Source organism: Zootermopsis nevadensis, unplaced genomic scaffold (genome assembly GCF_977971745.1).
Source record: "Zootermopsis nevadensis isolate Lab colony 2312 unplaced genomic scaffold, Znev_1.0 Znev_ptg000005l, whole genome shotgun sequence".
NCBI classification, from domain to species: Eukaryota; Metazoa; Arthropoda; class Insecta; order Blattodea; family Termopsidae; genus Zootermopsis; species Zootermopsis nevadensis.
This window is the reverse complement of record NW_028259137.1, coordinates 595,130-607,729: the sequence shown is the minus strand read 5'-3', so window position 1 is coordinate 607,729 and position 12,600 is coordinate 595,130. Positions and strand designations below refer to the sequence as shown.

Genomic DNA, 12,600 nt, shown 5'->3' with positions numbered 1-12,600 from the left:
TCATACCAAACCCATCTCAACTTCCCACCACGACAGTAAACACCAACATGACAGACACAATCATTAACGTTGTGATACCAACTTGTTACCCCGACCTACCATATCCCGCGGAACTGTTTTACATAGGTTCCTCATATTTTAATTCTCAAGTCGCCTGGGTCGTTCCAAGCAAAAAATTTAATTCCGAGGCTTTGTCATTGTTTTCGTTGTTATCCCTGCATAGATCAAATAGCGTTAAAAACAAACAACGGCTCAAAGCATTAAAGACCAAATGCATACACGACAGCAAATACCAACTTAACAGACACATTCATCGACTGCCGACATACCATGCAACTTTGGTAGTTGTCCTTGCCAGCATTTATCAATCTGTGGTATGAGAGCCAATGTTGAGTGGTATGCGAACTAACTAAGAAAATCATAAGATAATGTTAACGTAAATAAGTTTTTCCCTGAACGCATTAGGTTACTGGTAAATTTAATGTGTTCAATTAGAATTACTGGTACGCCGGCGAAAAAGATTGAGAACCCTTGGTTTATGCTATTAGGCATGTATGTCACATAAACCGTAGACAGATTGCACAGATAAGAAATACAGGTTGTTTATATTTGGACCAGGTTACGACCGAATCATCTGTGGTTGTAATGTCATATCATTTCATGCCATCCAGCTTGCAACCCGTGGTGTCATACATAGATGTCTCTCGCGGACATTAGGCGTTGTAATCACATGCGTTTAAATGAAGTATTTTTGATGTGTTTATTGTTTTTAAAACTAAGGTAGATTAAAATATGTAGCAGAAACAGTGTTTTATAATAAGCAGAAGTTCGTGGTAAAGTGAAACATGTTATTCGTTCAAATCACATTTTAGGGTTATTAAGCCTGGTTTCTAAATCTGATGTGAAGTAATCCTTTACCCAAGATATATGAAATAACCATGCCTTTTAACTACACCTTGTCTGAAATTTGTCTGATTCCAGAAAAATTTATTCCTCTAATTGGGAACAGTTATGGCAGAACAGTTGTCAGGTGTAACAGTTGTCATCATCATTGCTTGTGGTGTACTTGCAGTCATCTTGTTCTTCCTTTTTGCCAAGAGGCAAATAATGAGATTTTCTCTAAGATCAAGGCGTGGACCACATGTTCCAATAGGACATGGAGCAAAGAAAGTGAGTTGTTCCTGAAAGTAAACAATTTAAAATACAACTGAAAGAATTCCTTTAGGCTTGCATATTCTGCCTTGTAGAAAAATTTCTGTTATCAAACATTGATTAACCAAATACTGGAGAAAGAATGGGAGTGCTGTGGTACAGTATATCACCTGTATCATATCCCTCAATTCAGTTATGAGGTAGTATTACATAACATACCCATTGAATTTGGCATACCAATGAAACTACTACTAATACTGCTTCGTGGTACTACAGCCTCTTTAACGAGTTTCTTTCATTCTGATCTATCTTCCGCCTTTCTCTGCCATCCTCTAACCCTCATTTTCCTGATATCCTCCTCCATGTCATCCAGTCACCTTATCCTTGGTCTCCCAATTTTTTTCCTTCCCTTACTTTATGATATATACAGGTTACCAGATTTGGTCACAGAAATTAAGAGAACACAACTCCAATGTAAGACTTGAGGTTCTCACAGCGGTGAGTATGAAGATTTCTGTCTTCTGGGTTATTGCGCTGTGTAGTCTGGTCGATGTTAACCAACGTTTCAGAAGTCATACTGCCTCCGTCATCAGGGCGCAATAACCCAGAAGACAGAAATCTTCACAACTCCAATGGTTAGGTTATGTTGAAAGAATCCCAGCCAGTAGACTAAGATGTGATAGGAAACCAATGAAACTAGTTAGGCTAATTAAAATTTTTTTAAATGAAACCTACAGTAAACTCAATATAAGTAAACATTATGTCTGATGTGTTTTATATTCATATTAGCCTGATATCACAATTGGATTATATTAGCATGAAGGTACAAAAGGAAAAGACAGATTGGAATTGAATCAGACACATCACCTACTGCTGTATGCTAATGATGTAAATTTACTGGGTGAAAATATACATACCACAGGCAAAAACAACTGTATTAAAATTTTTGTAAAGGAGTTGGTCTAGAAGTAAATGCAGTAAGTGTATGCTCATATCTTGCCACAAGACCACAGGAAAAGTCATTACGTAAAGGTGGCTTATAAATCCTGTGAAAATGTGGCAGAGTTCAAATGTTTGGGAATAAGACTGATAAATAAAAATTACATTCTTGGCAAAGTTAAAATAGAATAAATCGGGGGAATGCTTACTACAATGCATTGGAGAATATTTTGTTTTCTTGTTTGTGATCTAAAAACATAAAAAAAAGATTAGTATGCAAAATTATAATTTCACCTGGTGTTTTGTATGGATGTTAAACTTGGACTCTCACATTAAGACAAGAACACAGATTGTGGGTCTTCCAGAACAGGGTACTAAAGAGAATATTTTGACCGTAGAGGAATGGTATGACAAGAGGTTGGATAAAACTGTATAATGAGGAGCTCTGTAATTTGAACTGTTCATCATATATTATTAGGATGATCAAATTAATGAAAATGAAATGAGAAGAACATGTGGTTTTCATGGGAAAGATACTTTTTTTTAAAATTTTAGTTGGAAAGCCTGAAGAGGAGAAACTGCTTGGAAGATCTAGGTGTTGATGCAGGGATGTTAAAATGGATCTCAGGGAAACATGGTTGAAGTTTATGCCTTGGATTCTTCTGGTTCAGTATGGGGCTGGTCGCAGGGCCATGTAAGCATGGTAGTGAACTTTCAGGTTCCATAAAAACAGGAAATTTGGTGACTAGCTGAGCAGACTGTTAGTTTTGCAAAAGAGTAGTTAATTAAGAATTGATTAACTGACTATAATCAAGGTACCTGATTTTAAATGTTGTGTATAGTTTTGTGCTTGCAATATGTGTCTAATTATAAAAGTTGTATATAAGTGCATATAATTTTCTACATTTACAATAATCTAATGTCATTTTCTTATATATGGATATTCATATTGTTTTTGTAACAAACGTATTTTGGGGGTAGTGAAATTTTAGCTATCTTTAAATATAATGTAAAATTGATAAGCATTTATTAATAACATAATTATGTTAATTATTTTAGTCTGGTGTAGTGTATTTTGTTCTTGGAAAATGTTCTGTAACTATGTACTTGTGGATATTTTCTGAACTTTTTGTTCTCTGAAATGCCCTGCCCTCTGCTTTCTAGGTCTGTGGGATGCATCTGTATATTTGTGTTCATCAGTATATCTATGATGTCCAAACTCAGTAGGGTTATTAACATACTGAATCTATCCAACAGTTATACATGGGTTTCACATACTAAATATATTGGACATCAATGAGGGGTTAAATTGAATGATGTACAGATCAGAACTTAAAGTGAAATCAATTTTAATGTAGATATGATTGTATTTTTTACAGTCATTGAAGAGAGAAGTTGATCGAAGAATAGATGTAATTCCACGTATTGTATATGAGCCACAACTAATAAATGATGATTGTCGTTACATTTTACAACCTGGCTCAGAGTTGCCACCTCATTACTTTAGGTTGAAAGCAGCTGATGACATAAAACTACTAGGTACATGTTTTAATAATTTTATTATATAGTAATATTGATGAGCCAAGGTAGCTCAGTCAGTATAGTGACTGGCTACGGACTGGATTGGGGTTCGATCCCCAACAGGGGCAGTGGATTTTTCCTCTAGCCTCTGCATCCAGACTGGCTCTGGGGGCAAAGTGAGGCCGGGACGTGATGATGACCACTTACCCCATCTAGTGCTGAGGTTAAGAATCAGTAGGAGCTGTATGGCCTCTCCCCCCAAGTGCCTACATGGCATATAGTGGGACAGCTTTACTTTACTTAGTAGTGAACAGAAAACAATCTTCATGTGATGTTTAAAAGATTACAAGAATTTCAACTTATAAGACTCAAAATTGTTTTCCTTACCACAGAGCCTTTTATGTTACACAATGATGGCCAGTAATATTTTCAGGTATCAGTATTTTATATTGTTGTGCTATATACTGAACTTTGTTATTTAATGATGCGAGAAAAGTCTGTGTATTATTAGTACAGTATTAATTTTGTTTTTATGTAAACAATTTTTTCCTTCTTGACTTTTGTTCATTCCATTTGTACCTGTTTTCTGATATTGAATATAAAATTTCATTGCCAATTTTTAAGTACTTATGGCTAGTGTACAAAATTTCACAATTTTCTTGCCTTTTCTGGAATAAGCATGTTAAAACAAAGAGCAGTGCCCATCATCAGCCTTGAACAGTGTCCTGATGAAAATCCGACTATGACAACAACTGCCTCAGAACATCAGAAATTTCTGTCAAGGTTAAATCTGTTAGCCACTTAATAAAATTCACTTTATCTATGATGAGAGGGGTAAGCATTTCTGTAGCCCTGACAGTAACTATGTTGTTTTGGAAACCAGTCTAAAATATCCAATGTCCTAGATGAGACTAATGCACCTTATACTTAAAAACAGAGTAGAAGCAGGAGCACTTGGAATTTGTCTGGAATGAAATTGTATTTTTATTATTTATCTATTTATTTGTAAGGCTAAAAGCTTCTGTGGTCAAAAGAGTTTTGAAACATTGGCTTCAGTTTGGTAAATCATAGAAAGTAAATGCTAACAACAGAATAACATGTCACTTAAACATTAAGTTTCTTAAGTTCTGTATAAGTTTATTTTACAAGCATTCACTATATCCTCAAACAATAATGGCGATAATGATACAAATATAATAGTTCAGTTGGATAACAGCTGATATAAATTTATTGACACTACTTTAATTGTTGGCGGTTATCAAATACATATTTAATTTCAGAGCGAGAAATCACAAAGCAGGACAGTTGCTTACTGCGCCATCCTTCTGAAAATCTACGAGCATACCTACTTACAACGCTAGCAGCACCACTTAATGGTCTGGGCCAGAAACTTGTTCATCAGTTTTGTGACCTGTATGAGCATGCCCGGCATGATCCTGGTGAATTTGGGGATGAGGAGTATCAGGTTTACTCGAAATTGCTTTTGAAACTGTTGGATGCGTAAGTATGCGTTCAATATAAGGAAATGATTAATACAGCACTGTAGAATACAGGACATCAATTTTGACTGCTATGTTATATTTCAGGGCAAAGCTGCTGAAGTCGTATCCTAACAGCCGGAAGTCAAGCCCAAGTCGCACGCCTCTTAAAAGGGGTCAAGACAAGTACCGCAACTTTTTGGAAGCCAAACTCAGATCAGACAGGAAAGTAGCAGATGATGAAGTGTTGTGTGTGAATGAAAAAGATATAAGGCCATCTTCTTTGCCAGTATCTCTGGAAAAAAGTAATGAGACTTCTGTCTGACAAGTGCAGGGTGTTTGTGTTATGGACACTATAATGCTCAAGGAATGCCAATAAAATAATTTGTACCCAATTTACACAAATTATCTATAATAGAAGGTTAGTAGATAATTTCATAAGGGATCACTAAAGGCTGAATTAATTTGTAATTTATGTCATTCTCTTCTAAATGCAGAAATACCATTGTAATGATTTTAACCCTTTGAGTGCTACATGCTTATAGAAGCACATGTTTCATGCCACCAGTGATATGTGCTACTGTAGAAGCATTTAACCCACAAGCTATATTGGGCAGTTATTCAGCTCAGATGATAAAAAAAATCTTACATCTGTAGGAGAGTTGTACAACCTTTTACTGGCACAGTAACACTTCTTTGTCTTACTGGAAAGGTAAATTTTGTGTCTGAAAAACAGGCTTCTCAGTTGATTGCTGTAAATACATGGCAGATGTAAATAATGGCAGTAATAGGGAAGTGAAAAGGTGTCTACAAGTCTCATCAGTCAAATTTACAGTATTTTATATATATATATATATATATATATACACTCACACTCTGAAGTCAGGGAAAAATACTGAGTATACGACATTAGAGAAGCTTGTAAAAATAGCACAAAGGGTTTTGGAGGAAAATGTGTTGTATATGATAAAAGTAGCAGTTAATAGAATTTGTTGTAAGATGTTTTTACGTCATTAGTTTGTTGTTGCACTGCATTATAAGTGGTGTTAACAAAATGTTCCATTCTGAAAGGAAGACTTTCAGCTTTGAAAAATAAATTACACTATGAATTAAGAAACTACTGGGCTTATTCAGGTTTTATTCTTTTTTGGAATAGAATTTTCAAAAACCAAATGCAAGAAAAGTTATGGTTACAATATCACTATAACATAAATGTATATCTGTAAATAACATAGAACTTTTTGTTACTTCACTCACAGATCAATATGTGACTTATATGTAACTGCAGTGGACTCAAAGAGACAAATACTGATCAAGAAACACATTATAAAATGCAGGTTAGTATTTGGTACAAACTCTTTTGTAGACCCCATTTTTTTTAAATAATCTTACATTTAGCAGTAGTATGTGAACTTCCATAATTTCTGTTACTGGAACTTTATTGGATTGCAGGAAATGAATCGCATCCACACCGATAATGTCTTGAAATATCTGTCATGCCGTAGAGCCATTAAACCGTGACGAAATGCAGCAGCGTACAGTGGTGAAACAGCACTGAGGTTTTGCATGTGGTATAGCCATTCCATCACCTCAAACAGAAAAAAATCATATCTTATTGTATCACAATCTCATGATGTGTTTGCGCATGTGCATGCACACATATGAAACATAAAAATGTTCATCCCTATTTGGGGACCATGTAGTCTTTTAGACATGAAGCATATATTGTAGTAAAAGGAATGCAAGTGTTTTGGTGTGTTTTATAAGTTATAAAAATATTTGACAAGAAATGCTGTATAGACCTTTTATAATAAGTTAAACATACTGTAATAAATTTAATATGTTACATGCAGCAAAATGTCCTTTGTTTTTCCTACATAATGATCCTGTTATCCCCATAATTGCAGTCAGTACCTTGTTAGTTATTAATTCTGTTACTTACAATGACGAAACAGAATGGATGTGGTGTAAAAGCAGTTACGGCCTATTACAGTTCTATTACACACTTCATAGATCTTCAAAAAATTATACAGAGGAGTTCAATTGCTATGGTATTTGCACAATATCACAAAATCTATATATTTATTATACAGAACACAGCTTTAGTATTATAATTTTTACTTCCTGTAGAGAAAGGAAAAAGTTCTAGTCACAGGTGAAATTCATACCAAAAGAAATTGCAATGACCACATAAGGAACATAGGAATCTGGGATACCTTCTTTCTTTTGGGGTAACTATTCAACCAGTTCCAGCACTATTCCGTGCTACAATCCTGGCCAGAAGATGATTCAGAAAACTGCCCACTCTTATTTTGTTTCCATGAAGTTACTGATTATAGTCTATTTTTTTATTTCCATGTCCGGCAATGACCGTTGGGTGTTCTGGTGTTGGTGAGAGTAGTGAGTGACCAGCCCACTGACTGCACATAGTTTCTATTAAAGTGTTATAATTTTATTCCTTTTTGCCATATTCAAACCATAAATCATGATAACATTTACTATACTTAATAAAATATATATTAAAATATATATTAAAAGTTTACAGTCACTCACAATTATAATAATAATAAAATAGTATTAAAAGATTTAAAACATCATTAAATACACTACTAGTTTCGGCTACATTCAGCCATCGACGGGTGTATGCTGTATAAACCTATCACCATTTTTTACTGATGACTAATGATAATGCAACAAAACAAGAAACGGTAAAGAACAAGAACAACATCAAGAATGAAGACAGTGATATATGAATAACGTTATAAATCAGTAAAAAATGGTGATAGGTTTATACAGCATACACCCGTCGATGGCTGAATGTAGCCGAAACTAGTAGTGTATTTAATGATGTTTTAAATCTTTTAATACTATTTTATTATTATTATAATTGTGAGTGACTGTAAACTTTTAATATATATTTTAATATACAAACCACAATATGACGCAATTGCAGTATCTTATACTTAATAAGTAAAATTACCCTTTCTGTGTGGAAGGGATTTAATACTAGGCCCTATTTGCTGCAGGACAAGTTTCCACCGATGATTTAAATTTCAACATGCAAAACTGCACTGAGTAGGATTTGAGGTTCTCATGGCAGTGAGTTGTAGCACCCTGTAGTCTGGTAGGAGTATACCAACTTTCCAGAGGTCCATGCTGCCTCCAGCATCAGGGTGATCATTGGGCTACAACCTAGAAGACAGCCATCTTCAAACTTGCACTTTATTTTAAAATAATAACTTGTTTTTCAGTACTTCCATTCCTCTTTATAAGGAAAGAAATTGATTCCCACATATATGCCTGGGTAAATCCACTTACTGGCCAGTGCCTTTAAAATTAACAAATTTCCACAATTGTTTACTCAGCAAAAAAATTCATAGATCCAGTCATACAAGTAGAATTTATAGTTTAAAGACTATTCACAAGATGGAAGCACAAAGCTGGAGTTGTCATCTGTGTACATTCCACAGCAGTCTAATGCATACTGCATAGCATTTCATGCTGACATGAAACATGTTTGGATCGTAGTCTGCTGAGTTATAACATTGCAGAGTTCCATAGTTGATTACCTTAGCTTATCTGAATTTGTAAAACATTTCCCCAATTTCATGAAAACTTTAAATTACATTAAACATCTTGCTATCATGTAGATTGCTGCCACCTGGGTTCTAGTGCCATGTAGTCTGGTAGAAGTCTATCAACATTTCAGAGGTCCTTGCTGCCTCCACCATCACCTTGATGATAGAGGCAGCAAGGACCTCTGGAACGTTTGTAAACTTATACCAGACTAGACTGTGCTACAACCCAGAAGACAGTAATCTCCATACTCACTGCCATGAGAGCCTGAAATCTAATCTTCCTACCAGATTGGTATGAAGTGCTAAATTTGATTCACCTATAAATAAGAAAATGCATGATATTTCATAGCACCTTATAAAATAATGCAAAAGAATATCTAAAGACTAACCTGTGATGCAACTGCTTTCCACTGTGTCCTTGCAAGAAGTGTAAGAAGAGCCTGAGGGAACAGCAGCAATCTCCTTTCCCGTGATGATGCTATGCTGTCAAGTGTTGGTGCAAAACAGTCGTGTCCAGACAGTATTACCACAGTCAGCAAAAACACATCAAACAGAAAAACTATTGCCTACAGAAAAAGAAGAATCATTTGATGTTTATTGGGTTATTTAATGAGGAATGTCAGGATTATAATGAATTGTGAGTTGGTAAGGATGTTTGCATTTGTGTGGAGAGTCTGAGGAAAGCAAGAACAGCTCATTTATAATAGTTTATCTTCTGCAAAGATTTTGAGTCAAGGGCCTTCCCAAGTCTTAATACTAACTACTAATCAAGAAATTCAATGTTCTGCATTGAACTGCACAGTTGTTTGTATATTGTCATTAAGATGGCAACTGGCTATACCTTTACATTGCCTAACTACAGATGCAATAATTGACCTGGGAGTTACAGTGGGCTAATCCACAACTTTTTAAAACTGAGAACAAAGTTAAAGTTAAATATGGTTGGTGTACTCCTACATAGTCAGATTCCAAAAGACAAATTTAAGGCAACAAACTACATATGGTTTAGCCTACCTCTACAGTAGACTTACATAAGTGGACTACAGGTTGCTGAACTGTTTATTGAGAAACTTGACTGATTTACAACGAGGAAGGAAGGAAATTGGCATAAAATCTGATGAAATATTTCAGAAATGAAGATTGGGTGAAGTATGAATGGAAAGCAATGCATTGACCAGAGGAGCTTCATAAATGGAAATGTTAAGATAACCTAAAGATTGTGTTGCCATAATCAAGTGATAAGAAAACTGACCCAAAGACAAATACAATAAAACACTGTGGAAAAGAGAAGTGAATGGAAGGCAGCAGTGTAAATTGGTAGCTGACAAAACAATGATATGATCTGTGAGACTTAGCCACAGTGATACTTCATGTTTGACTGAAATCTCAGTAGCTCAGACTATATAGCATCAAATGAGAGGATGGTGTTATATAATAAATCAGAAAGGATGTGGAAGGAAGTGGTCATAGCCTAATTTAAGGTACTATCCTGACATTTACCTGGAGTGAGACTGAGAAAAACATCAATCAGGATAGCCAATCTCCAGGCTGAGTCATGTTGGTAAATAATAGGAACATTGGTCACAGGATGTCATATCAAATTAACAATTCCAGTATAAAAAACAATCAGTTCAGATTAATATACACAAATCTGTATCTGAAGACCTGGTAGCATGTTAATCCTTGAAGATGGAAGATCTGGAATAACACAAATAAATGTAACCTCCCCATATTCTTAGATTGTTAGTAACTTTGGTTTTTTGAATCATGGATTTATTATTAGCATTATATTTATAGATAATTATCTTCTTGAGTGCAGTACCTATGGCTGTCAATCACAAATCTTGATTGTTAGCCTATTTCTCAGTTCTACATTGGTATTAACCATTCTCTTCTTGAAGTCTGAACATCGTGTATCGAAGTTTCCTGTACTCCTTTGCTCCCTGTCATTCACCTTACTTGGTTGCTTAGCAACTGTGCACACTAAACTAGCTTGTTGTTTATATAGCTGAGACAGTTCACCTTCCATTTCCTTGCACTAGCTGAAACTGCTAGAAACATCTTGTGTGATGTGCGCGTAACAGTGTAAAGATAGATAAAAGAACCAGAGAGAAAATGTGTACTTTAAACTCCATGACAAAATTACAGGAAAACTTGGTTAATTGAAAGTGCTAGAGACAAACAAACAAACAAACAAAAAATCATCCATGATTTTTGACTTCCCCCAGAGCACAACACAGCAGCATGCTCCATCTATCCAGGGTCTGTTTCTCTTATAATTGGCACTGTTTTGTTACGTTGAATACTGTGGCACAACTTTATCCACAGTGAATATGCTCTTGGTATGTATTTTCCCAGTTATAGCTTTACATATTTGTGCTAGTTTTCAGCTGTTACTGTATCTACAGAATAACAGTAACATCAGCTCACTTTTCATGTTCTGGAAAACAGGATCTTCAACCTTCAAAACGCGGGAATTTAAATTTCCTGTCACAACCTCACAGCCAGTTTAAATTAGCATTTAAATGCTTCAAAGTATAATGAATCATAAAATAAACTGTAGCCTATTCATTGCAATTTTTTGACCCAGAATCTTAATATAAATCACAGACTACTAATGACGAATCAATTTCACCACTGAGGTGTCAAAATAATCAGACCTTTTCTAGTTTGTTTCCACATTCTTGTCCAGTCTTTGAAATAGTGGAAAACTGATGAGTCAAGATTGACAGAAAGTTATTAACACACACACAGCTTTAGAATGATGTAATCTTTTTTGTAATAAAATCAACTTGCACACTTCAAACTCACAGCTGTACAACAAACACAAATGGCCAAGGTTTCAACAGCTGTTTCAATGCAAGCCCTTGTTTCTGTTCTCAGAATTCTTTGTCAGTGCACTGATTAACACACATCATTATCTGAGAATTAATATGAATGACTGGTAATCCAAAGAGGAAATGTAGTATAACTCATGTAGACTTAGAAGTGTGTTTGTGCCATTTTGGTTCTGATAACCTTAGTTCAAGCTAATCATATATCAAAATTGTTTCACAGTGAAAGCCAGTCTAAACACAGTGTTATGTTATGCCCTCCTGAACAGAGGAATCAGTAGAACAAAATAATTATTTATGTAGCACAAAAAGAAAGATCAGTTCTTGTTTCAACTGCTTTGGGAATAGGTAAGCATATAAAAATAAAGGAATAAAGTCTTCTAATACTGAGCCAAGCAAGACTGCTCAAGTGGTAACAATATGGACTTGTATTCAGGTGGTATGTTAGATAATGCCTTGACTAAGGAGGATTTTCATAGTTTTCATCAGTCACATCAGATGAATGATTGGGTAATACCTAGAAATAAACCACAACTGCTTTCCACCCAGTCCTTTCAAGGTCACTGATATCTCTATACAGAAAATACACTTTTATTTGTACAGATAGAGCACGATCAAAGATTTGGTCCATACTAGAACAGCTTTCTATGCCCTCTTACAGAAGAATGATTTTTTTTGGTACTGAGAGTTCTTCAGTAAACAAGAAACATATGACGAGATGAAAGGTATGACAGGTTTTGGAAGTGATGTGAATGTCAATGGTTTGTGTACTAAATATAACTGGCTGAAAATTTAACAGCGATCAAGGTCATTAAAAGAGTAGTTTTCAGATACTATATACTAAAGAAAACAAAACTATGTGACTCAAATAGATATTTATATAATATAAAAGTTGAAAATAACTGCAAATGCAACAGTGACACAACAACAGTGACCAGGATTTGTATAGCATATTGATAATTTATCATTCTCTATTGACTAAATGCAATGTTGTGGTCCTGTGAAACATAACTAATAAGGAATGCCACAGGATGTTCACAGAAAGAAACTCAAAATGAAACAGAGTGACATTTATACAGGGGTGAGGGATGACTTGAC

The 12,600-nt window shown here is 35.0% G+C and overlaps 2 protein-coding genes across 13 annotated transcripts in view; one reads left to right on the top strand and one right to left on the bottom strand.

The window, feature by feature from the left end:
* Positions 1-673: 673 nt before the first annotated feature.
* LOC110835443 (lipid transport auxiliary protein 1) lies at positions 674-6,428 on the top strand. 3 transcript variants are annotated; one of them, XR_015533717.1, is made up of 6 exons: positions 676-833; positions 982-1,170; positions 3,471-3,630; positions 4,893-5,112; positions 5,199-5,511; positions 6,350-6,428. XR_015533717.1 is itself a non-coding variant. In XM_022075664.2 (5 exons), the coding sequence occupies exons 2-5, from the start codon at positions 1,012-1,014 to the stop codon at positions 5,413-5,415; spliced, it is 756 nt and encodes a 251-aa protein (XP_021931356.1). In that variant the 5' UTR covers positions 674-780; positions 982-1,011; the 3' UTR covers positions 5,416-6,207. The 3 variants fall into 3 exon arrangements, 2 of the variants coding, with proteins under 2 accessions (XP_021931356.1, XP_021931354.1); XM_022075664.2 differs by lacking the exon at positions 6,350-6,428 and having other exon boundaries at positions 674-780; positions 5,199-6,207; XM_022075662.2 differs by lacking the exon at positions 6,350-6,428 and having other exon boundaries at positions 675-833; positions 5,199-6,207.
* Positions 4,724-12,600, bottom strand: part of LOC110835440 (focadhesin) — a 49,895-nt gene continuing 42,018 nt past the window's right edge. For 6 of the 10 annotated variants that reach the window (XM_022075646.2, XM_022075649.2, XM_022075647.2 and 3 more), the window contains 2 exons: positions 9,058-9,234; positions 6,212-6,679 (listed from right to left, as the gene is read on the bottom strand). In XM_022075646.2, coding sequence (XP_021931338.1) covers positions 6,518-6,679; positions 9,058-9,234 — 339 coding nt within the window. In that variant the 3' untranslated portion in view covers positions 6,212-6,517. Of the gene's footprint in view, positions 5,386-6,211; positions 6,680-9,057; positions 9,235-10,168; positions 10,367-12,600 lie in introns of those variants that run through there. The other 4 variants (XR_002544905.2, XM_022075650.2, XM_022075651.2 and 1 more) reach the window with 4 other exon arrangements.

Coding starts and splice junctions, on each gene's coding strand:
- LOC110835443 (XM_022075664.2), top strand. CDS start 1,012: ATGGCAGAACAGTTGTCAGGTGTAACAGTTGTCATCATCATTGCTTGT. Junction 3,631..4,892: donor TGATGACATAAAACTACTAG/GTACATGTTTTA, acceptor ATTTAATTTCAG/AGCGAGAAATCACAAAGCAG. Junction 5,113..5,198: donor CTTTTGAAACTGTTGGATGC/GTAAGTATGCGT, acceptor GTTATATTTCAG/GGCAAAGCTGCTGAAGTCGT.